Genomic DNA, 24048 nt, shown 5'->3' on the forward strand with positions numbered 1-24048 from the left:
CGCCCTATCTCATATAATAGCAGTTAATTTTGTGTTTTTGTTTCTTCTTGGTCTGAATTTCATGTTTCCGTGTTACACTGCAAATCTCCCATAACGACTTGGATATTTTGCAGTACGTGTTCTTCCAAAAGAGAGGCCAGATATCTGAAAGCGAAAAATAATTTACGTCTGAAAATAAATGGACAGACAAAAAGAAACCTATGCTGTGTATATGTAATAAGACAAAGTTATGAAGCAGTTTGTATTGTACAGATAAAAATACAGTTGTTGTAAAAGTAATTTGGTATCTAGAACAAAGAGGCAGTGGATAAGGGAACAGGCCCTATGTACTGATTTATTTGACGAGTTTCTATGTACACATTTTCCCTACCTACACTTTGAAATGTTTGGAAGACGCTCTCTATCTCTTGTTTCATTTTCAGCAGTTTTCCATGCAAACTTTATGGAGAAAATCCGTTATGAAGGTTGATGTGGGTATTAATAAACTTTGTCATTGCTGGTTCCTTTATTCTGATACTATATTCAAGTTTTTTGTATCATCTCACTTTTACTATAATGACACCTGCAACAAGAGGAACACGATATAGCAAGCTGTCGACTGTCTGGAACACAAGATAGTTTTGCAATGGTTGCTTTAAAAATGTTCAGCTCATTGTCCCGAGAAGCCACCAGGACCATTCAAAAGGAAAATTGCAAAGGACCTGAAAGAGTACCCATTATATTCCATTTGAGAATTCTTCAATAGTGACCAAAGTGAATGGACAAAATAATACTGTTAATCTTTATTCTCGTATTAGCAAATATACTGAATATTTTTCTTATATATATATATATATATATATATATATATATATATATATATATATATATATATATATGAGTGTGTGTGTAAATAACATATATGTATGTAATTTTGAAGCAATCTATTCAGTCATGACGTAAATGACGCAGATCTAGCAATAAACTAGTAATAATATTAAAATTACTGAGTTGAGTGACGTGACGTTGTATTGACCTTAAATGTGAACAACATTTGACTATTGATGGTGATGTTCATGCTGCTCCGCAACCGTCCTGAAATGTTAAAATATTGTACATCGAAATTACAATCACACATGTGTATGTGATAGAGTTCCTGTTTAACAAATAAAATCAAGTAATTACTGAGATATGATCCACGGATGTAAGATTTCAATTGCTAGAAAAAGAATAATTAAAATTAAACAAAACGTACAGATTCTACATGCAGAGTGTAATATCCGTGACCACCTTTATTTATCGTTGGCTGTATTTGGTTTTTAAGCTGGGAAAGTAAATTGAGAAATTGGGTTTAGGTATTTCATTGGAGGATAAACGTAGTGTAAACCTTTTATAAAACAGACAAAAAATGGCAAGTTACAGAATATGATTCCATAAAATGAAGTGTGTGCTTGAGAAAACAGCGGCGATAATTTGCAAGTACTTGAGATTCATTATGTCAAGTGCTCCTTTATTCCTGATTCCTGCGTAGTTCCTCTGTGGAAAAAGAAAAGTAATAATGCATGCAGGAATTTGTAATTAGTGATATTTTTAGTAGTTGCATTAGTACACGGTTAGCTGTGCATGCTAACTTCGGAGCACAACGTGACATGTTTGCGTTCATCAGCAAACTCGTACTTGGCCGCTTTACGTTAACTGTCAAATATTGTTTCTGAATTGACATGTTGTTTATCTGTATTGTTTTTGTTTGTAGTCAGTGGAAACACATTGCGAAGAATTCCGAAAATATTTGGAGAAAGGCGGTGTCATGGAAACTTTCACGAGAATACTCGTATCACTTTACGAAGAAAAGGAACGTCCAGCTCAACCTTTGGAGTATCCTTTTCTACGAAATAATTAATCTTTGTTTACTGGGTTTTAGCGATAGTTTTAAACACGCTGTGTTTGTAGATCTTCATATCCAACAATCCAGTGCAAGGTAGGTAGTATCAGTAAGACTATCATAGATTTTTCTGTATCCTCTTCGTTGATAGTAAGGAGACTGGGACGACCCGATTGTCTACTGGAGGGGTTGCAGTTACCAGCTTTTTAGAGCATTAAACTGCAGTCTGTTTACACATGTGTTCAAACCGTATAGTCTTGGACATTTAGCTCCAAAACGTGAACTGCTCTATCTTTCCGCATTATTACTGTGACATTTATTAAAAAAAAAATAATAATAATAATAATAAAATAAAAAATCTGGTGTCGTAAATTTACTACTTTTCTACTGATTGTGTCGTAGCTTTCTGTAGATTTTGACTGCCAGTGTATCTATATGTTCTCTTTATTCAGTATAACTTTGGTCCTTAAAGTATAATAAGAATGTAAAAGTTGCTTGTGCTGTGCCTGATTTTGTAAGAGTTGAATGCAGTTCGTGGACGCTTAACCCTGTAACAAACCCTGGTAAATAGATAACAGCTGGAATTACCATATATAATTGTTATGCTCCTGATTCATTGGTACTAATACTTACCACCCCGATACTTATGATAAAAGTACATATTCTAATAAATTGCTATTTCCAAAGAATACCTACAGACATGAATGTCATTGTTATGCTGGACAAAACATTTGTCACTTACAGGGTTAAAAGCTTCTTTGACTATTCTCTATCTACTAGAAGCTGCTGCAAATTTACTTTGAACAAGAGAAGAATCCAAGGTACTGCGCCCCTCCTCCTTACTAATAAATATGAAATCCTCTTTGGATGTGAGTGATATGTAGCTGCTGTCTGCGACACCTCTGTTGAAAAACCTTAAAGGTACTGCGCTGCAAAAAAGCATGTGCAGGTAATGACAGATTGATTTATAATCAATAATTTGACTGTACAACATTAAGTTGTGTTCTTGTGAAATACTAACAAAATAGGGAACTCAGTGCACTCAGTGTTCTGCCTAGTGACTTGTTCCATATGATGTGACCGTGTTCTTAGATCATACTAGGCTCCTTCCAAAGACTCTAAAAAATGAAGCAACCAGCATGACCTGTAACTTAAAGTTTTCAGTTACATTCCTAGAATTAACCTTGCACCTTAGCTTTTGTATAGGTGAAGGTCTGAATGGGTGTTGTAGGCAATATATGATAAATATGAAGGCTCTAGACTTGTATTCAAGAGTAGTAGGGTTCAAATCCTTGTGTGGACATTCTCACTTGGGTTTTCCATGTTTTCCCCAAGTTGCTAAGATGAATGCTGGGATGGTTCCATTGAAAAGGCCATGGCTACTTCCTACCCCATCCTTGCCTAATCATATTCAACTTTGTGTATTTGTTTTACCTACTGCAAGGTAATCAAACTTTCACTGTGTAAGGTTTCTTGCAGTTAATTCTTTGCGTAACCTGTATCATCATCTTCATTTTGATAAGACTGCATCAAGAGTTTCATACACCTGTAATCGCTGATCACCCAGTACCATATGGTGTACATTGCTGGAGTTTTCATCTGTGAGTCACCCTAAAAAGCACGGCATACCAGAATTGTACAACATATTTCATAACTGCTGGAAATTGAGCAGATTCTTTACAAACCTGTGCCAACTTTGGATGAGTTTGACTTTAAAAAGTTGTGTATACAAAACTGTTTAGCAGATCTAATTGACACTTCACTTACATTGTTGCAGAAGATGGAGCACCACAGTGATAGTTTTGAAATTGCTGCTAGGCTTTAAATGTTAAGTTTGTGCAGCCTTTTTGTTGGGGCCAATGTATTTCAGTATACTAACACAAGTTGAATCAGTGCCTCAACTACCAAGAGCTGTTGAAACAGACTGTGTCGAGTTGACTCCAAAGTTTTCTTAACATATAAGAAGTCTAGGCAGAGTGGTCATTAATCCCAATTGCTCTGTTATATAATTTTATTCATAAGTAGCTCAATTGTGTTATATCCACTTGTAAAGCCTGCTTGTTCGTTTGCTTGATTAAAATGTAACGTTTCAATGTAAGCAGTTGGTGATAATTTTAATGAATTTATTCTGAATAGGGGGCTGATAGTTTTGTAGTTTTTGTATTCTGTCTGACTCCTTTCTTGTGAAGAAGACTGATTATTACAGCATTGTTTCCCAGTGGAGTAATTGTCTTATTTCACAAACATTTGGTAAACTAATTGCCATGAGTCTTTCATGTTAATTTGCCTCCAGCTTTAATAATTTCTATTAAAGCACCATCACCCAGCTTATTCCCTTTCTGCATTACCTCGAATGACTTTTAAACGTCTCTTGTGGCATTATTTATGGAATTTCAATAGTTTCATGATTGTCACGTGTTTCTGTTTCATCTATTGAATTATGCAACCATTTGAAGAAACCTTGCAATGCTTGTACGAATTGATTTCAGTTATTTCTCTTATTAGATTTTCATAGTTATATTTCCTTGACTTGCAGTGGTGATATATATATATATATCTGTGTGTGTGTGTGTGTGTGTGTGTGTGTGTGTGTGTGTGAGGGGGGGAGAGAGAGAGAGAGAGAGAGAGAGAGAGAGAGAGAGAGAGAGAGAGAGAGAGGGGGGGGGGGGGGTGAAGGAACAGGACTGGAGAGGTTTAGGGGAAGGGGTACAGTTCAGAAAAGTTATCGAGAACCTGGGTCAGGGGAAACTTACCAGTCAGGATGAGAAGGAAAGGCTGATTGTTGGGGACTGCACCTGATGAGATCTGAAAACCTGAGAACTTAAAGGTGGAAGACAGGGTAATATGCAAGACAGAAATTAGTACTGAAACATCGTGCATGATTAATAAGAGTGAGAAGCAAGATGCATAATATGTAACAGATTTGGGAGCGGGGACGGCCAGAGTTGGAAAGATCAGAAAATGAAAGAGGTAGAAAACCAAAATAGTGTGAAGAAAGGAGTAGTTACTGTGAAAAAACTGGTGAGACGGAAGGAATTAATGTAAATTAAGGCCAGGTGGGTGGCAAGAACAGAGGACGTGTTGTAGGGCTAGTTCCCACCTGCAGAGTTTTGAGAAACTGGTGCATGGGGGATGAATCCAGATGGCACGTGTGGTGAATCAGGAACCGAGGTCATGACTTCATGTTGTACAGAATGCTCTGCAACAGAGTATTGTGTGTTGTGCTCTTATACACCCTCTGCCTATGCCCATTTATCCTGAGTGACAACTGGGTTACGCCGGTGTAAAAGGCTGAACAGTGTTTACATAACAGTTGGTATATGACATGTCATTTCACAGATGGTTCTCCCTTTGATATTAAATGTTTTGCCAGTTACAGGGTTGTAATAGATGGTGGTAGGAGGATGCGTAGGACAAGTCTTGCAGTAGAGATGCTCATGGGTAGGAGTCATAGAGAAGGGAGATGGGTGCAGGAGCAGCATAGGGTTTTTAAGGTTATTGCGGATATTGGAAGGGCAACAAAAAGATAGTCTAGGTGTGGTGGGAAAAATCTCAGACAGAATGGATCTCGTGTCAGGGTATGATTTTAGGAAGTCGTGCCTTTGTCGAAGTTGCTGATTAATACATTCAAGACGAGGATGATACTGGGTGATGGGTGGTGTGCTCCGAAGTCGTTTTTTGGCGGGATCAGCAGTACCAGGACTGGATATACATTCAGTGGGTGCTTTGAAGCCAGCAACTATAGGGTGGACCACTGTGGCACTTCACCGATATGAGTATGTATTGAAGGCCTACACCAGCTGTCTGACACCTCTACATACGGCAACTGCCATCAAGATCCTATCCTTCTGATTCAAACTGACCTGCAGTCCCTCCAAACCTCAGGCCCATCACAAATATTGACACCTCAAGCCGTAGAACTTCTTAACCCAACCAAACCACACACCTCCACCTTTTACCTTCTTCCTAAGAGCCAGAAACCCAATCACCCTGGCGATCCTATAGTTGCTGGCTTCAAAGCACCCACTGAATGTATGTCTGTGTTAGTTAATCAATACCTGAAACCCATAATACAAAGGCTTCCCTCCTATATTAATGATACCAACCATTTCCTAGATTGACTGAAATCTGTGCCTGTCCCACTCCCACCACACACCTTTATTGTCACCATTGAAGCCAGCTCCCTCTATAGCAACATTCACCATGCACATGGTCTGTCTGCTACTGAACATTTCCTCAGTCATTGCCCACTTGATTCCAAAACTATGACAGCCTTCCTAGTCACCTTAATAAATTTTACAGTTCACCTTTGAGAGGCAGATACACAAATAGATCAGGATTACGGTCATGGGAACCCAGATGGCTCTTTCCTGTGCCAACCTTTTCATGGGTGGCTTGGAGGGGGCTTTCATGGGATTCATAAGCCTTCTGCCCCTGGTTTGGTTTAGATACATCGATGACATTTTTGCCATATGGACTCATGACGAGGCTGACCTATTAAAATTCCTGGAATCTCTTAATACCTTCTCCCAATTAAATTTCACATGGTCCTATTCCAAACCCATGTTATTCTTCTTGATGTTGACCTCATCCTCACCAAAGGCCAGCTATATACTTCCATCCACATTAAACCTACTAGCAAATAACAATACCTACATTTTGACGGTTGCCATCCTTTCCATGTCAAACGTTTCCTCCCTTACAGCCTTGGCATTCGAGGCAAACCTGTTTGTTCAGATACAGAATCTTTACAGCAATACACCACCACTCTCACCTCAGCCTTCACTGGGCATAATTATCCCAACAACTGTGTCGACAAGGCCATGACTTCCTAAAACCATGCCCTGAAGTGAGATCCATTCTGTCAGATTATTCCCATCACACCTAGAATATCTTCTTGTTGCCTTTCCAATATCTGCAATGTTCTGGTCAGGCCCTATGCTCCTTCTGCTCAGTACTAACTCAGGATTATTTGTTTCTAAGAGGTCATGTGTGTTTTTACAACCATTTACTATTCGCATGGGCTCACGAACTAACTGCTCGAAATAATTTTCGGAAAATGTGTTTAGCACAATATTGGATGATGTTTTATGCATACCTCTGGAATTAAACAGTGTATTTTCACCAACACATTGAAGGTAAGTTACAGTCACCACCAACTATAATTGATTTCAAACCCATACCCGACTCATACCATTATAGTTGGTGGTGACTTTAATTTACCCTTGATATATTGGCGAAAATACATTTTTAATTCTAGAGGTACTCATAAAACATCATCCAAAATTGTGCTAAATGCATTCTCTGAAAATTATTTCGAGCAATTGGTTCATGAGCCCGTCGCGAATAATAAACAAGTTGTGAAAACACACTTGACCTCTTGACAACAAATAATCCTGAGTTAATAATGAGCATCGAAACGGTTACAGTGATTAGTGAACACAGGTTGTCATAGCAAGATTGAATATTGTAACCCCAAATCCTCCAAAGATAAATGAAAAATATGCCTATTCAAAAAAAAGCAGATAAAAATTCACTTGACGTCTTCCTGAGAGACAATTGCCACTCCTTCCAAATTAACAATATATGTGTAGACCAGAGGTGGCTTGAATTCAAAGAAATAGTATCAGCAGAAATTGAGAGATTTATACCAAATAAATTAACAAATGACAGAGCAGATCCTCCTTGATACACAAAACGGGTCAGGACACTGTTCCAGAAACGATGAAAAAAAGCATGCCAAATTTAAACAAATGCAAAATCTTAAAGATTGCCAATCCTTTACAGAAGCTTGAAATTTAGTGTGGACTTCAGTGGGAGATGCTTATAATAGTTTCCACAATGAAACTTTGTCTCGAAACCTAGCAGAAAATCCAGAGATTCTGGTCATGTGTGAAGTATGCTAGCGGCAAGACACAATGAATGCCTTCTCTGCACGATAAGAATGGAGATACTATTGAAGAAAGTGCTGCCAAAGCGGAGTTACTAATCACAGCCTTCACAAAAGAAGACGAAGTAAATATTCCAGAATTTGAATGAAGAAGAGCTGCCAATATGAGTAACATAAAAATAGAAATAGATATACTTGGAGTAGTGAAGCAACTTAAATCTCTTAATAAAAGCAAGTCTTCTTGTCCAGACTGTATACCAATTAGGTTCCTTTCAGAGTATGCTGATGCAATTGCTCTCTACTTAACAATCATATACAGCTGTTCACTCGAAGAAAGATCCATACCCAAAGACTGGAAAGTTGCAAAGGTCACACCAAGGTTCAGGAAAGATGGTGGTGGTAAGGCCCATATCATTAACGTCGAGAGACAGCAGGCTTTTGGGACATATATTGTGTTTGAACATTATGAATTACCTCAAAGAAAACAGTCTATTGACACACAGTCAACATGGATTTAGAAAACATCATTCTTGTGAAACACAACTAGCTCTTTATTCGCATGAAGTGCTGAGTGCTATTGACAAGGGATTTCAGATTGATTCTGTATTTCTGTTTCCTGTCAGAGAGGTCACAGTTCATAGTAATTGATGGAGAGTCATCGAGTAAAACAGAAGTTATTTCTGGCGTTCCCCAAGGTAATGTTATAGGCCCTTTGCTGTTCCTTGTCTACAAAAACGATTTGGGAGAAAATCTGAGCAGCCGTCTTAGGTTGTTTGCAGGTGCCGCTGTCGTTTATCGACTAATAAAGTCATAAGACGATCAAAACAAATTGCAAAACATTTTAGAAAAGATATTTGTATAGTGCAAAAATTGGCAATTGACCCTAAACAATGAAAAGTGGGAGGTCATCCACATGAGTGTTATAAGGAATCCATTAAACTGTGGTTACACAATAAATCAGTCAAATTTAAACACCATAAATTCAACTAAATATCTAGGAATTAAAATTACAAACAACTTAAATTGGAAGGAACACACAGAAAATGTTGTAGGGAAGGTTAACCAAAGACTGCATTTTATTGGGAGGACATGCAGAAAATGTAACAAGTCTACTAAGGAGACTGCCTACAATATGCTTGTCTGTCCTCTTTTAGAATACTGCTGCACTGTGTGGTATCCTTACCAGATAGGACTGATGGAGTACATCAAAAAAGTTCAAAGAATTGCAGCATGTTGTGTATTATCGCGAAATAGGAGAGAGAGTGTCACTGAAATGATACAGGATTTGGGATGGGTGTCATTAAAACAAAGGCATTTTTCGTTGCTGTAGGGTCATCTCATGAAATTCCAATCACCAACTTTCTCCACAGAATGTGGAAATACTTTGTTGATGCTAACCTACATAGGGAGAAATGATCACCATAATAAAATAGGGAAATCAGAGCTCGTACAGAAAGATATAGGTGTTTGTACCTTCTGCGTGCTATACGAGGTTGGAATAATGGAGAATTGTCAAGGTGGTTCGATGAACGCTCTGCCAGGTACTTAAGTGTGATTTGCAGGGCAGCAATGTAGAGGTAGATGCACCAATTCTCCAGCCCTATGGCTCCTACTCGTGACAGTCCCCGCTGCAAGACTTTCCCTATACATCCCCGTATCACCACCTATTCCACCCCTGTAACTGACAAAACATATGCTGTCAAAGGGAGAACAACCTGTGAAGTGACACGTCGTATGCCAGCTGTTATGTAAACACTGTTCGGCCTTTTACATCGGCGTGACTACCATGAAGTTATCAGTCAGGATGAATGGTAATAGGCAGAAGGCGTATACCAGCAACACACAATATCCTGTCCCCCCTGCGGGTCTGGGGGTTAGAATAGGCACGAGTTATTCCTGCCTGTCGTAAGAGGCAGCTAAAAGGAGTCTCTCACTTTTCAGCCCTATGAGTTCAGGTCCCATTCTATGGTTTGACCTGCCACCTTCAAAATTCTACAAAAGTGCGGGCCACATGGGGAAGGATGCCTTACGTGATGCTCGAGTGCCCTTAGATTTGATCTCCTGTCATGGCTTTGCTTCTCCACCTGCAATTCACGTATTTGGGCGAGGACACTTTCAGGGGTATGTCATCTTCCGTTGTCTCCTGTCCTCTTTCGCCCCCGTGAGAATACTGGATTCCTCTGCACACAATATCCAGTACGGTAGCCAGTCTGTTGTGGTGGAGCTGTCATGTACCCATTTAGTGGTAGCCCCTTGACAACACAGGGATCGCACTGCTAATGTCTGAGCTGTAAACTCCCCATGTATGCCAAGGAGTAGATGCCTGTCTTCCTGGGGCATCAGGACTCCTGGCAACGGCCATCATGCAAATTGGCATTTGCTGTGGCTGGGTGGCGCCCATGGTGAGAGCCCCTGATCGGAGTGGGTGGCATCAGGGTGGATGACCCGCAATGAAGCAGACTGTCATCTCTTGCTGGTGACCGTATGGCACTAGCAGTCTCTAAGAAGGGCAAGATAGAATACAATGCCAGCAGGTATGACCCTAAATCATTTCCCTCCCTCACTACACCTTGGGAGGAACATAGAGCTACAGAACGGAGAGAACCCTATTCGCCTCGGTTTTTAGTCTTTAGCAGAACCAATGGGGACTCTTTTCTACCGATGAAGCTCAATCTTTCGTTGCACGCCTTGAGGATAAGTTTAGAGAAGTGACAGCACTGTCCAAGATGCGAAACAGCGCAGTCTTGATTCAGACAGCATCCCCAGCCCAATCCCGAGAGTTACTTGCCTGTGACAAGCTGGGTGATCTTCCTGTTCCCGTCACTCCCCATAAAAGCCTCAACATGGTCCAGGGGATTATTTTCCATTGTGTCCTCCTCTTGCAGTCTTACGACGAGCTCCGCACCAATTTAGAACAGTGGGGTGTTCATTTTATCCGGTGCGTTTACAGGGGACCCAAAGACAACAGGGTTGCTACTAGTGCCTTCATCTTGGCCTTTGAGGGTGATTCATTGCCTGAAAAGGTGAAGGTGATGGTTTACCAGTGTGACGTTAAACCATATGTCCCTCCCCCTATGCGGTATTTTAAGTGCTGGAAGTTTGGACATGTCTTCCCGTTGCACTTCCAGTGCCACATGTTGAGACTGCGGACGTCCACTGCACCCAGATACTCCATGTGTGCCACCTCCCATTTGCGTCAACTGTGGAGAGTACCACTCCCCCTGCTCGCCAGACTGCCCAGTACTCCAAAATGAGTGGAAAATTATGGAGTAAAAGACCCTGGACAGCATGACTTACACAGAGGCTAAACGTAAATTCGAAAAATTACACCCCATTTGGTTGATGTCGACATGCTGCAGCTACGTCACCATCACCGTCCCAAGTGCCAGTGACTCCTCACTCTGTGCCACAAACAGGAGGTACTCCAGGCCACCAGAATACATCTGCCCCCTTGATGGTAGATGGCAAATCTTCCTCCGTTGCTCCCAAAGCACCTACTTTGGGAGCAAGGCCCCCCCCCCCCCCCCAAACACAGGGGACATTGGTCCCCTCCGTCCCCCCTACCAGAGAAGCAACAGCCTCCTCCAGCTCCTCCCGTGCAGAAGGGGTCCTTTGGGGCCCTCTCTTCCGTCTCCACTAATGCCATGGCAGACACTCACCAGTGGCTAAAGGAGTCAAAAGCTGCTGGATGAAGAGCTTCACGGTCTTCCTCCATGCCTGAAGCTGCTTCAGTGAAATCTTCCCAGCAAACCCCTTAAGAGAAGCGAGAGAGCAAGCAAACTAAGAAGTGGTCTGCTAATAAACAGGACCCTCTGGTGGCCCCAACACCAGCACTCCCTATCAATTCTGCATCTGAGAATGCAGTGGAGATCTTAGCATCACCTGTGGATCTGGATCTCACTGATGCATCATCCACCATAGAAATGTCTACAAATACTCAAACGGAAGTAGCAGGTGACCCTGAGGCATAACCTGCCTCCTTGTGCGCTTCATGCCTTCCCAGACTCACGATAATGTCATCCTCCAGTGGAATTGTGGTGGTTTTTTTTTGCATCACCTGGCTGAGCTATGGCAACCGTTAAGCTTTACACCCGCTTTCTGCATTGCCCTCCAGGAAACCTGGTTCCCGGCAATGCGGACCCCTGCCGTCCATGGCTATAAGGGATATTTCAGGAACCGTAGCAACTATAATAGAGCGTCAGGTGGAGTTTGTGTCTATGTCCTGAACCCAGTATGCAGTGAACCTGTGCCCCCTCAAACCCCTCTTGAAGCTGTGGCTGTCAGGATAAGGATGTCGCAGGAAATAACTGTCTGCAATGTGTATCTTCCTCCAGATGGTGCAGTACCCCTGAACGCATTGGCTGCACTGATTGATCAACTCCCTAAACCTTTCCTACTTTTCAGAGATTTTAACATTCCTAACCCCTTGTGGGGTGGCACAATTCTTACTGGCCAAGGCAGAGATGTCGAAAATTAACTGTCACAACTCGACCTCTGCCTCTTAAATACTGGGGCCGCCACACATTTCAGTGTGGTACATGGCACATATTTGGCCATTGATCTCTCTCTCGGTTTGCAGTCTTGGCCTTCTCCCATCCATCCACTGGAAAGCACATGACGACCTGTGTGGTAGTGACCACTTCCCCATCTTCCTGTTGCTGCCCTGGCGTCAGGCCCACAGACGTCTGCCCAGATGGGCTTTAAACTAGGTGGACTGGGAAATTTTCACCTCTGCTGTCACCGTTGAATCTCCCCCATGTGGTAACATTGATGTGGTGGTTGAGCAGGTAACTACAATGATCGTTTCTGCAGCAGAAAACGCGATCCCTCATTCCTTAGGGTGCCCCCGGCGAAAGGCAGTCCCTTGGTGGTAGCCGGATGCCACTGAGGCAATTAAGGAGCTCTGCCTCTTAAATACTGGGGCCGCCACACATTTCAGTGTGGTACATGGCACATATTTGGCCATTGATCTCTCTCTCGGTTTGCAGTCTTGGCCTTCTCCCATCCATCCACTGGAAAGCACATGACGACCTGTGTGGTAGTGACCACTTCCCCATCTTCCTGTTGCTGCCCTGGCGTCAGGCCCACAGACGTCTGCCCAGATGGGCTTTAAACTAGGTGGACTGGGAAATTTTCACCTCTGCTGTCACCGTTGAATCTCCCCCATGTGGTAACATTGATGTGGTGGTTGAGCAGGTAACTACAATGATCGTTTCTGCAGCAGAAAACGCGATCCCTCATTCCTTAGGGTGCCCCCGGCGAAAGGCAGTCCCTTGGTGGTAGCCGGATGCCACTGAGGCAATTAAGGAGCGTCGGTGAGATCTACAGCGGCATAAGCAGCACCATTCCCTGGAGCACCTCATAGCCTTTAAACAGCTCTGTGCCCGAGTTGGCCAGCTTATCTAAATGTGGAAACAGTAGTGTTGGGAGAGTTATATGTTGACCATTGGGTGCCATACATCACCTTCCCAAGTCTGGGCAAAGATCAAACGAGTTTTTGGGTACCAGACCCCAACAGGTGTTCCTGGTGTTAACATAAATGGCATGTTATCTATCGACGCAAACACGATTGCAGAACATGCTGATTTAGTTTTATGTTTTGTTCGTGAGGGTGGGTTTTATCATTTGATCTAAATTTTAGCACATGTCTTTTGCCCCTCTGTGTCCTCCTTACTGGTGCTTTTAGGGTGGAGGTTTTAATGTGTTGCAGAGTGGCTGGCTTCTCCTTTTTTATTCTCGCGGTCGGCCTGCCATGGTAACCTGCTTTGTTGTTTTAATCTCTTCTACTTTTTTCTTGCACTTCTGTGGTTTTCTTCTCCCCTTTTTTCCATTTAAGTGTTTGTTGCCCTTCCGTTGTTCTTGGGATTTTTCCTTTCTCTCCATTTTGTGTTGTCAGTCTTGCTTGTTTTATTCTCACCCTTGTGGCATTGTTTTACTCAGAACAAGGGACTGATGACCTAGCTGTTTGGTCCCTTCCCCCCTCTTTTAAACCAACCAACCAACCAACCAATATCCTGTTGCATAGCATGCTGTACAATATGACAATCATGGCCTCGGGGCCTTTTTCACCACAGAGACCAGTTTCTCAGAGCTCCACAGGTGGGAGCTAGCACTACGACATGTCCTCTGTTTTTGCCACCCACCTGGCCTTAATTTATATTAATTCCTTCTGTCTTAGCATTTCTTCACAGTAAGTACTCCTTTCTTCACTCCATTTTAGTTTTCTACATCTTTCATTTTCTGACCTGTCTATTTTACGCCGTTGCTCTTCCCACCTCTGTTAATTACAATGTTCTCTGCTTTTCATTCTTGTTAATCATGCATGATGTTTTAGTAGTAATCTATGTCTTGGATATTACACTGTCTTCCACCTTTAAGCTCTCAGGTTTTCAAATCCCCTGCCGTTGCTTGGTGAGTAGATTTTTTATGTATCCATTTACATTTTATATTTTGTTTTTTTATATTGTACCCTATTAACTTTTATGTATTGGTTTCCAACTTCTTAGAACTTATGTTTAATAAATCTCTGAATGTGAAGACCAACACTAATGTGTACTGACAACATCCCTTCATGGGGAGCCTGTACCATTGTTCTACTTGCTGTGATACCTAAATTACTGTAAATAATTTACAGAATCAAAATGTGTTTTCTGTGACATGTAAACAGACAGTTGTGTATTGTGAGAAGTGACTTACATTATTACAAAGTTTCATAGGAGGACAAAATCACATAGTTCGTGCTTTGAAATGCAAATTGCACCAAAACACCTCACACGAAAATACTACTACATTAATATATTTTAATTGCTCACTCTTATCCAGCATTCTGTTTTATTATATCAAATGAATATTGGATTTTGTTTCATAAAGTTTAGGCTCACAATGAAAGTTAGTTTTCTTAACTGTGTATAGTTACATAAAAAACAAGATGAGAATTGTGTCCCCTGAATCCACCGAAATTGAAGCATTAAAAAACGAACTGCAGGCAGCTTTGGCTACTGTGGAGACACTGACAGCTGAAAATAGATCGTTGAAGGAAGATAACTCAGACCTGAGGAACAGGATGTCTCAGCTGGAAGCACAAGTTCCCAAAACTGATGGAGAAACATCATCACTTAGCCATAATTGATCTAATGTAAGATAATGTAAGTGCTGTGATAATATATTTAATTTACCAGAAAGTGACAGTGTTCATTTACCGAAAAATATTTTTGGAAAGAGTTTTTGTACATCATAGTATTGTATAATGGTCCATGGTAAGAAATAAGAAACAGTGATAAAAATATTGTGTTTGTGTAATTTATTGCTTTAGTCATGCACAGATACATTCTATAATGTGTTAATACACACAAAGTGAGTCTTAATTTTATGCGTGTTAAGCTTTTGACTGACAAAAATCTATATTATTGGCAAATTATGACAGTTCACTTCCCCTTTCTGCTCCCAATGATATGCTACTAATGTCTTACTGTTATAAGAGGAATTGAATTGTCTTTTCGTTGTTTGTCATTGTGTACGAAAGCACTGTGTAAACTAACTGTTGTTAATAAATTACTTTCTGTTTAATGTTTCAAGTGATATATATTAGTGTTTGAAACTGTATTGTAATAGATGGAAACATATTCACATGATCAGTTTGGCAAAGTTTATTCACACCAACTTTTTTTCTGTTCACGGTTTTCGTGGCTTTGGTGCATTTCTTGTAATACTTCTGGTGTGAAAATGCAATGCAGTTAATGTGTAACTAGCTTTACAAAGTGTATACACTCTGAAGAGAGTCCTTTGAAAATTGATATGTGCAAGAAAAAAGAATGCAAAAGTTGTAGAAGTTTTAGGCACTAATAGAAGTACTTACAAAGGGAGCAGCATCTGCTGTGAGTGAAGTTACATTAAAAATTATTCTGCAAGTCTGCAAGCATTCCTCATGTTCTGATATTATTATTATCTAGCTAAGAAAGCTATAATGTTGTTGCTATTTATTTTGTTTTTAACTCTGTCATTTTCATGTTAGAATTCGGACATATTCAGAAATGGTTGTCTGTTGAAGAGAAAGATTTATTTTCTTGGAACCATCAGCACTTTTTCATATTCTTGCAGTAATGCTTGACCTATGACAATAATAGTCCACAGTACATTATAGTTCATCAAATTGACAAATATAAATTTTGTATTCAAATTTATGTAGCATTGTTAACACTGTATATGAAGAAATATGTCTAAGTGCATTAAATTATATGTTTATGATTTGGTCTTCTTTTGCACTGAATCAAATAACTGTTACATGTTTCTCACGTGTGGGTGTGTCAGGAGCCATATTAGCCATGTGCTTGGTTGTGCAAATGGTCATGAAGTGAATTAAGACGTGAAACTGGCAAGTTACCCTAACATCACTGATGTGCTCAGGCCACTTTTGTGAATTATAGGTGTTATACCGTATGAAAATACTCTTCAGCACAATGGTAGGTTCTTTGGTTTGCTCCTGGAGGAGTTTGAGTGAAACTTCTACATATAAAATATTAGTCCACTACATTACAATATAGATACAAAGATTTACTGAACTTCACACAATCCATTTCCACAGGGACATCCAGATTATTTGCAGTTGTCTCTGAATATTAAAGTATCACTGGATGCAGACAGATTTACGAGACTCTTCATTTGGAGAGTAACTTACATCTACATCGACATCCATACTCCGCAAGCCACCTGATGGTGTGTGGTGCAGGGTACCCTGGGTACCTCTATCGGTTCTCCCTACATAATGTACACATTATTTTCTGCATAAGACATTAATGCACTGGTGGCTTATCTAAGACAATGCTGGAGTCTTGATCATTGTCTGCAAACTGGGCGAGCATTCTTTTGCTCAGACTTTAGTAGACCATTGATTGTGGCAGCGTAGCAAAGTTCTGGGAGGAGTGACTAATGGTGTTGATATGTAGCGACTATGTGACTGTGGTTTTGGTGTGAGATGCCAACATTTCCTGGGTACCCCTCTCTTCAGGAACCACAATAGGTGTTCATTCTTTTATTAATAATAAAGCATGTGTAAAGTTCATTACATCATTTAGGTGACACTTTAAATATGGTCATTTCTAGAAAACCTGTAGGGAAAGTATTTCAGTACAGACGCAACATATGGAAAATATATTCGGTTTGCTGCTTGTGAATATGTAAATAGGGACTGGAAACCAGCAATGTGGGGTTGCCCGCTGCTCTCCTCTACATCTCACTTTGCACGAGTCTGATGCACATACAGAGCTACTGTGCCATCTGATGCTGCAAATGTATATGGTGTAGAAAGAATGATGATCTCCCTCACTTGCTTATTTATAGTGCAAGTTATAATTTATGTCAAGAAGAGACCTCTAACTGAACAAAACAAAAATAAATATACAAATAATGAAACAGTCACAGGATGTAACACTAGTTCCCCACCTAGTGGACTTTACAAATTGGTGTTTTCCAGTTCTGAAAAGTGCCATTTGGAAAGTAAGAGAAGAAAAACACTTTGAGACATAAGTTTAAGGGTTTAGTCCACACAAATGCAATAATGATTTGAATAAAAAAAACCTGGCTTGACATAAATGACAGACTTGTCTGAAAGATTACTTATGTAATTTGACAATAATGAAAAAATCGTAGAAAAGTATTAAATTTTATACCAGTCACATTTTAGAATTATTCTTTGACATTGTAGTGTGGAGTGTGCATGTGTGTGAAACTTCCTGACAGTAAACCTTCATGCCAGACTGGGGCATGAAATAAGTCCTTGCCGGGTGAATGAGCTTTCCAGATATTACTTCACATTTTCAGCTTTAGTTCTCCAAGGACCTCTCCTGCTTTGTATTCTTCTCCTTGCTAGACTAAAATTCCAAAAAAGAGTTCTTATCTGGTGCACAATTTTAATTTGTTGGGAATTATTAACTTGAAAAGTGGAAAATCCAGGATGGAATAATGACAGTATTATGAAAAGAATAGATCGCTACTCACTGTATTAAGGAGACACTGAGTTGCAGATAAGCACAACAAAAGAAAGACTGCTAAACATGTGAGCTTCTGTGTGTGTGTGTGTGTGTGTGTGTGTGTGTGTGTGTGTGTGTGTTTTCTGTTTACTTTAAAAGGAGGCCTTTTAGCCAAAAATTCGTATGTTTAGCAGCCTTTTTCTTGTGCCTGTCTCTGACTCAACATCTCCTCTATATAGTTAGTAGCAATTGATCCTTTTCATAATAGTGAAGTGTTAACTTGGTATCTTTCATGTATATCCAGTTGTGAAAATGCTTGATATATAGTTACCCTAAACATTATATCAAATAGAAAAGTATACATAACGGACGACAACAAACACTCATTTCCAAACTGTTGAAAACAGTTATTAAGAGACGGGTAGCTTGGTGATGGCCATGTTGTAATTAATTCCTTAAAACTCTCAGCTTTTGGGAAGGCACACCATGCAAGGACTTACGACGAGTTAAGTCAGCTACAAAATAGTAAGGATGGAGGTTTTATCAAAGAGTGGAACCTCATGATAATGACGAATGGGAACCTCGAAAAGACTGATGCGTACATTTTGATGTACAGTTCATTAGTCCTGCTAGAACATGTTAAGCTCTTGGTTTGCAGAAAAAAATATATTGTCTGTAGTTTAGGGTTATAGAATGTATGCCATTCTTGGAGCCAAAGAAATTTCTCAAAACCATGGTGCGTTGATCATTTGTAACATTATTTGGCTCGGTTGTGAAACAGTGCATGGTTAAAGTTCATCTATCAACACAGGCAGAGGCAGAAGAGCATGTCATAACACTTTCTTGTCATTGTTTATATCAAGCTGCATGCAGCAGTAAGCTTAACATCAGTCAGTGAATCACGTATCACAACTTTGAAGACCAGTGTTATGACTCATGCCTCCACAAAACAACACGTCTTCCACAGTGGTCGGTTTTTCAGTATAGGACCCTCCACAACTTCTTTTTAGAAAGAAATAAATTGATGTAAGAAACAAAAAGGGGAACAAAACATTCTAAAACACCAAGATGGAAACATTAGTGATTTTGGATGCTGAAGAATATGAAATGGGAGTTTCAAGCCAAAAAGAACTAGCAAGTATGTTTAGCATATCTCCAGTGGCTTTGGAATGCACTCTAATGTATGGAGAGAACTGGTAGAAAGCTGTCACCAGTAGGTGGATGACATACTACAGTGAATTTTGAATGGCTTCAAATCCCATTTGGAGTAACTACATCTGCAAACAAAGGTTAGCGTTGAGACGTGTTGTTTCTTGATGGCACTCAGCTAAATGCTATCAGCCGTACATAAAAGGTAACTGAAGTGATAAGGGGGTCAGGTGGTAGTGTTTGTCACTGAGCCACAACACTTTTCACTTGTCTGTCTAATCACTGTATTTTAGTACATATTGTATTAATTAACTGCACAGGATTAACATATTACATATACACCTGCTGTCACTACATGTGTTTTTCAGGTAGCCATGTATTTTATGACATGAGCTGCAAGATAGTGAAGCACTCTTACAGGTGATCGCCAAGTTTCTGCACCGTACTAATGCAACTGCCCTGCCACTGATGTGCATCCATATCAGAATCTTCAAGTCACAATAAAAGAACACCTATCCTTGCGTGTAATGATCAATTTTTCTCTGCAATAAGATGCAGATAGGTATCACTGCAGATAATTAAGTATCTGCAACCTTCCTGCTAGCTTGTGTAAAATCCTAATGGACCATAAACATGTTGACTGCCCCACACGTAGTATTGGATGTTTGCATTAAGTTTTTTCTTATGCCTAAGTTTAATTTTTTTATGTTCATTTTAGCCACAAAGACAAAGCTAGAGTCATTAATACGTAATTATAACAACAGTTGATCACTACTCACCAGACCAGACCACAGTGTCAGTCATGCGGCTACATTGTGACTATTGGTGGGCACACGGCATCAGTCATAAGCTGAGCTCTGACTGCTGGTGGCCTCATGGCAGTCGATGTGTTAAAGAGAAAAACGGGCGATTGTAGGATGTGTTTTTGAAGTCTATCAGCTGCTAAGATGACATGTGTTTTACCTTCCATGTAGGGGAAAGAAATACTCATAATCATATGAAAGAAGATAGCTCAGACACGGTGCAGTGGTATATCTCCTGGAAGTTCAATCCTAGGTTTCCAGTAGGGAGAAAGGGCGGGAAGAACTAATGTCAGTTCAATCAATGAGGAGCTTGCGAAATTCTTATCTCAATGTGGGAGCTGGATGCCATGCTACAAGTAATTCTGCTCTTGTCCCATACTTAGTCCATTATAGTATGCTGTGATACTTAACTGTAAATCCAAAGAAGTCATCATCAGATTTTTAACAAAGTACTGAATAATGGCCAGTATCTGACCTGTTGAGGGAATCAATAATGCTTGCACTTCATAAATCAGGAAAGGACTGCCTGTGTCCTAACAGCTATTGTATCATCATCCTTCCTAGGTAGTAGGAAAGACACTAGAGTGTATGATCAACTGCCACATTATCTGGACCCAGGACTTCAGTAATCTCACGAGTAACTTCTAGTGTGAGCTTAGACGATGACATTCCACTTTTGACAAACTAGCCTTTTGGGGGGTGGCTACACATAAAGTGTTTCTGCATAAGCAGTGCCTTGTAAGAAGCTTTTTATTTTTTTAAAAAGGGCATTTGATACTATGCAGGAGTAGGTTTCATAAGAAATAAAAAAATAAGAATGCAGGTAGGCTACTACAAACAGCACAGTGGATGTATTATTGTGGCCAAGATAGATACGAATCCCACACCTAACATAGTAGTACAAGTTGATATTCCAACTAGCTCCGCAGATGACGAAGAGATTGATGAAATGTATGATGAGATAAAAGAAATTATTCAGATAGTGAAGGGAGACAAAAATTTAAGCCATGGGTGACTGGAATTCAATAGTAGGAAAAGGAAGAGAAGGAAATGTAGTAGGTGAATATGGAATGGGGGTAAGGAATGAAAAAGGAAGCTGCCTGGTAGAATTTTCCACAGAGCATAACTTAATCATAGTTAACACCTGGTTCAAGAACCATGAAAGAAGGCTGTATACATGGAAGAGGCCTGGAAATACTGGAAGGTTTCAGGTAGATTATATAATGGTAAGATGGAGATTTAGGAACCAGGTTTTAAATTGTAAGACATTTCCAGGGGCAGATGTGCACTCTGACCACAATCTGTTGGTTATGAACTGTAGATTAAAACTGAAGAAGCTGAAAAAAGGTGGGAACTTAAGGAGATGGGACCTGGATAAACTGACAGAACCAGAGGTTGTAGAGAGTATCAGGGAGAGCATTAGGGAACGATTGACAGGAATGGGGGAAGAAATACAGTAGAAGAAGAATGGGTAGCTTTGAGAGATGAAATAGTGAAGGCAGCAGAGGATCAAGTAGGTAAAAAGACGGGCCCCACTGGAAGTCCTTGGGTAACAGAAGATATATTGAATTTAATTGATGAAAGGAGAAAATATAAAAATGCAGTAAATGAAGCAGGCAAAAAGGAATACAAACATCTCAAAAATGAGATTGACAAGAAATGCGAAATGGCTAAGCAGGGATGGCTAGAGGACAAATGTAAGGATGTAGAGGCATATATCACTAGGGGTAGATAAATATTGCCTACAGGAAAATTAGAGAGACCTTTGGAGAAAAGAGAACCACTTGTATGAATATCAAGAGCTCAGATGGAAACCCAGTTCTAAGCAAAGAAAGGAAAGCAGAAAGCTGGAAGGAGTAAATAGAGGGTCTATAAAAGGTGATGTACTTGAGGACAATATTACGGAAATGGAAGAGTATGTAGATGAAAGTGAAATGGGAGATATGATACTGCGTGAAGAGTTTGACAAAGCACTGAAAGACCTAAGTCAAAACGAGGTCCCGATAGTAGACAACATTCCATTAGAACTACTGATAGCCTTGGGAGAGCCAATCCTGACAAAACTCTACCATCTGGTGAGCAAGATGTATGAGACAGGCGAAATACCCTCTAACTTCAAGAAGAATATAATATTTCCAATCCCAAATAAAGCAGATGTTGACAGATGTGAAAATTACCGAACTATCAGTTTAACAAGTCACGACTGCAAAATACTAACACGAATTCTTTACAGACGAATGGAAAAACTGGTAGAAGCTGACTTCGGGGAAGATCAGTTTGGATTCTGTAGAAATGTTGGAACACATGAGGTAATACTGGCCCTACGACTTATCTTAGAAGATAGATTAAGAAAAGGCAAACATACGTTTCTAGCATTTGTTGACTCGGAGAAAGCTTTTGACAATGTTGACTGGAATACTCTCTTTCAAATTCTTCAGGTGGCAGGGGTAAAATATAGGGAGAGAAAGGCTATTTACAATTTGTACAGAAACCAGATGGCAGTTATAAGCATTGAGGGGTATGAAAGGGAAGCAGTGGTTGGAAAGGGAGTGAGACAGGGTTGTAGCCTATCCCCCATGTTATTCAATCTATATATTGAGCAAGAAGTAAAGGAAACAAAAGAAAAATTCAGAGTGGGAATTAAAATCCATGGAGAAGAAATAAAAACTTTGAGATTCGCCGATGACATTGTAGTTCTGTCAGAGACAGCAAAGGAGCCGGAAGAGCAGTTGAACGAAATGGACAGTGTCTTGAAAGGAGGATGTAAGATGAACATCAACAAAAGCAAAAGGAGGATAATGGAATATAGTCAAATTAAACTGGGTGATGCTGAGGGAATTAGATTAGGAAATGAGACACTTAAAGTAGTTTTGCTATTTGGGGAGCAAAATAACTGATGATGGTCGAAGTAGAGAGGATATAAAATGTAGACTGGCAATGACAAGGAAAGTGTTTCTGAAGAAGAGAAATTTGTTAACATCGAGTATAGATTTAAGTGTCAGGAAGTCGTTCGTGAAAGTATTTGTATGGAGTGTAGCCGTGTATGGAAGTGAAACGTGGACAATTAATAGTTTAGACAAGAAGAGAACAGAAGCTTTTGAAATGTGGTGCTACAGGAAAATGCTGAAGATTGGATGGGTAGATCACATAGCTAATGAGGAGGTATTGAATAGAATTGGGGAGAAGAGTAATTTTTGGCACAACTTGACTAGAAGAAGGGATCGGTCGGTAGGACATGTTCTGAGGCATCAAGGAATCACCAATTTAGTATTGGAGGCAGCGTGGAGGGTAAAAATCGTAGAGGGAGACAAAGAGATGAATACACTAAGCAGATTCTGAAGGATTAGGTTGCAGTACGTACTGGGAGAAGATGACGCTTGCACAGGATAGAGTAGTATGGAGAGCTGCGTCAAACCAGTCTCTGGACTGAAGACCACAACAACAACAACATGATACTATTTAGGTGCACAGAAACATCTACCAGTTACACAAATGTAAACTCCAGTGGTCTTCTCCCTGTTTTCGTGTATTCTTCCCTTGCTGAATGATATCTCAGTCAGCAACATACCATCATGTACATTTTGTAAGAGTAACAACCTAAGAAGTGGCCCTCACATGGTTCTGTCACCTCGGCCAGGGGAACCCGACATTTTTTAATGAGTTCATTTATCCCACCCCCACCCCCCAACCCTTTGTTCAGTGGAAAATACAATGGGTTGGTTCTGAATATTGTGGCTAAGCTGCATGGCTGCTAGCTGCCAAGTTAAAAGCTGTTGTTACACACACAAAATGAGCAGTTGCGTGAGGCAGTTGCTTGTAGCAGTAAGTGGCATACACAGCTGCATTTTTGGATGATTTGCCAGAACATGTTCTCGAAGTTGAAATGGAAACATCAGTTTATTTCCAAAAAGAAGTGACACAGAACTAAAGCAAATGCATATTATTTACCATTGAATAAAGAGAAAGGGTAACAACTTCATTAAAAAATCAGGGCTCACCTGTCCCAAGTGATAGAATTGTTTGAGGGTCCCTTCTTATGTTGACAGGAAAAACCTCAATGGTAGTGAAGGGGGAGGGAATGAATTTTGTTAATGTGGAACTAGCAGAAGAGGCATCTCATTTAACAAAATCCGTTTTGTGTCCAGTTTGGATCATGCGGCAGTGTGGTCAGAGTCTTTTCACCAGAGGTGCTGAAAGAACTTTAAATTCTTCAATCAAAGTCTTAATCACAGATTTTTGTAACGTAGTGCTTCAGAAAGTAAGTTACATGTGTCGTCCCACACTAACATCATTGCACAACTCTTAAGAGTGGAACTTTCTCAAATGAGAGTACATATGCTGGGGTTCCTGCAGAGACAATTCTGCAGTGGTGTGGATAAC

The 24048-nt window shown here is 40.2% G+C and overlaps 1 protein-coding gene across 4 annotated transcripts; it reads left to right on the forward strand.

Annotated features, from left to right (window-relative positions):
• Positions 1-1252: 1252 nt before the first annotated feature.
• LOC126470567 (c-Myc-binding protein-like) lies at positions 1253-15995 on the forward strand. Of its 4 annotated transcripts, none has more exons than XR_007586243.1 (3): positions 1253-1394; positions 1737-1854; positions 14664-15995. XR_007586243.1 is itself a non-coding variant. In XM_050098511.1 (3 exons), the coding sequence occupies exons 1-3, from the start codon at positions 1629-1631 to the stop codon at positions 14878-14880; spliced, it is 363 nt and encodes a 120-aa protein (XP_049954468.1). In that variant the 5' UTR covers positions 1614-1628; the 3' UTR covers positions 14881-15995. The 4 variants fall into 4 exon arrangements, 1 of the variants encoding a protein (XP_049954468.1); XR_007586244.1 differs by having other exon boundaries at positions 1294-1458; positions 1733-1854; XR_007586245.1 differs by lacking the exon at positions 1253-1394 and adding an exon at positions 1398-1531 and having other exon boundaries at positions 1733-1854.
• The last annotated feature ends 8053 nt before the right edge of the window (positions 15996-24048 follow it).

This window comes from Schistocerca serialis, chromosome 3 (genome assembly GCF_023864345.2).
Source record: "Schistocerca serialis cubense isolate TAMUIC-IGC-003099 chromosome 3, iqSchSeri2.2, whole genome shotgun sequence".
NCBI lineage: Eukaryota > Metazoa > Arthropoda > Insecta > Orthoptera > Acrididae > Schistocerca > Schistocerca serialis.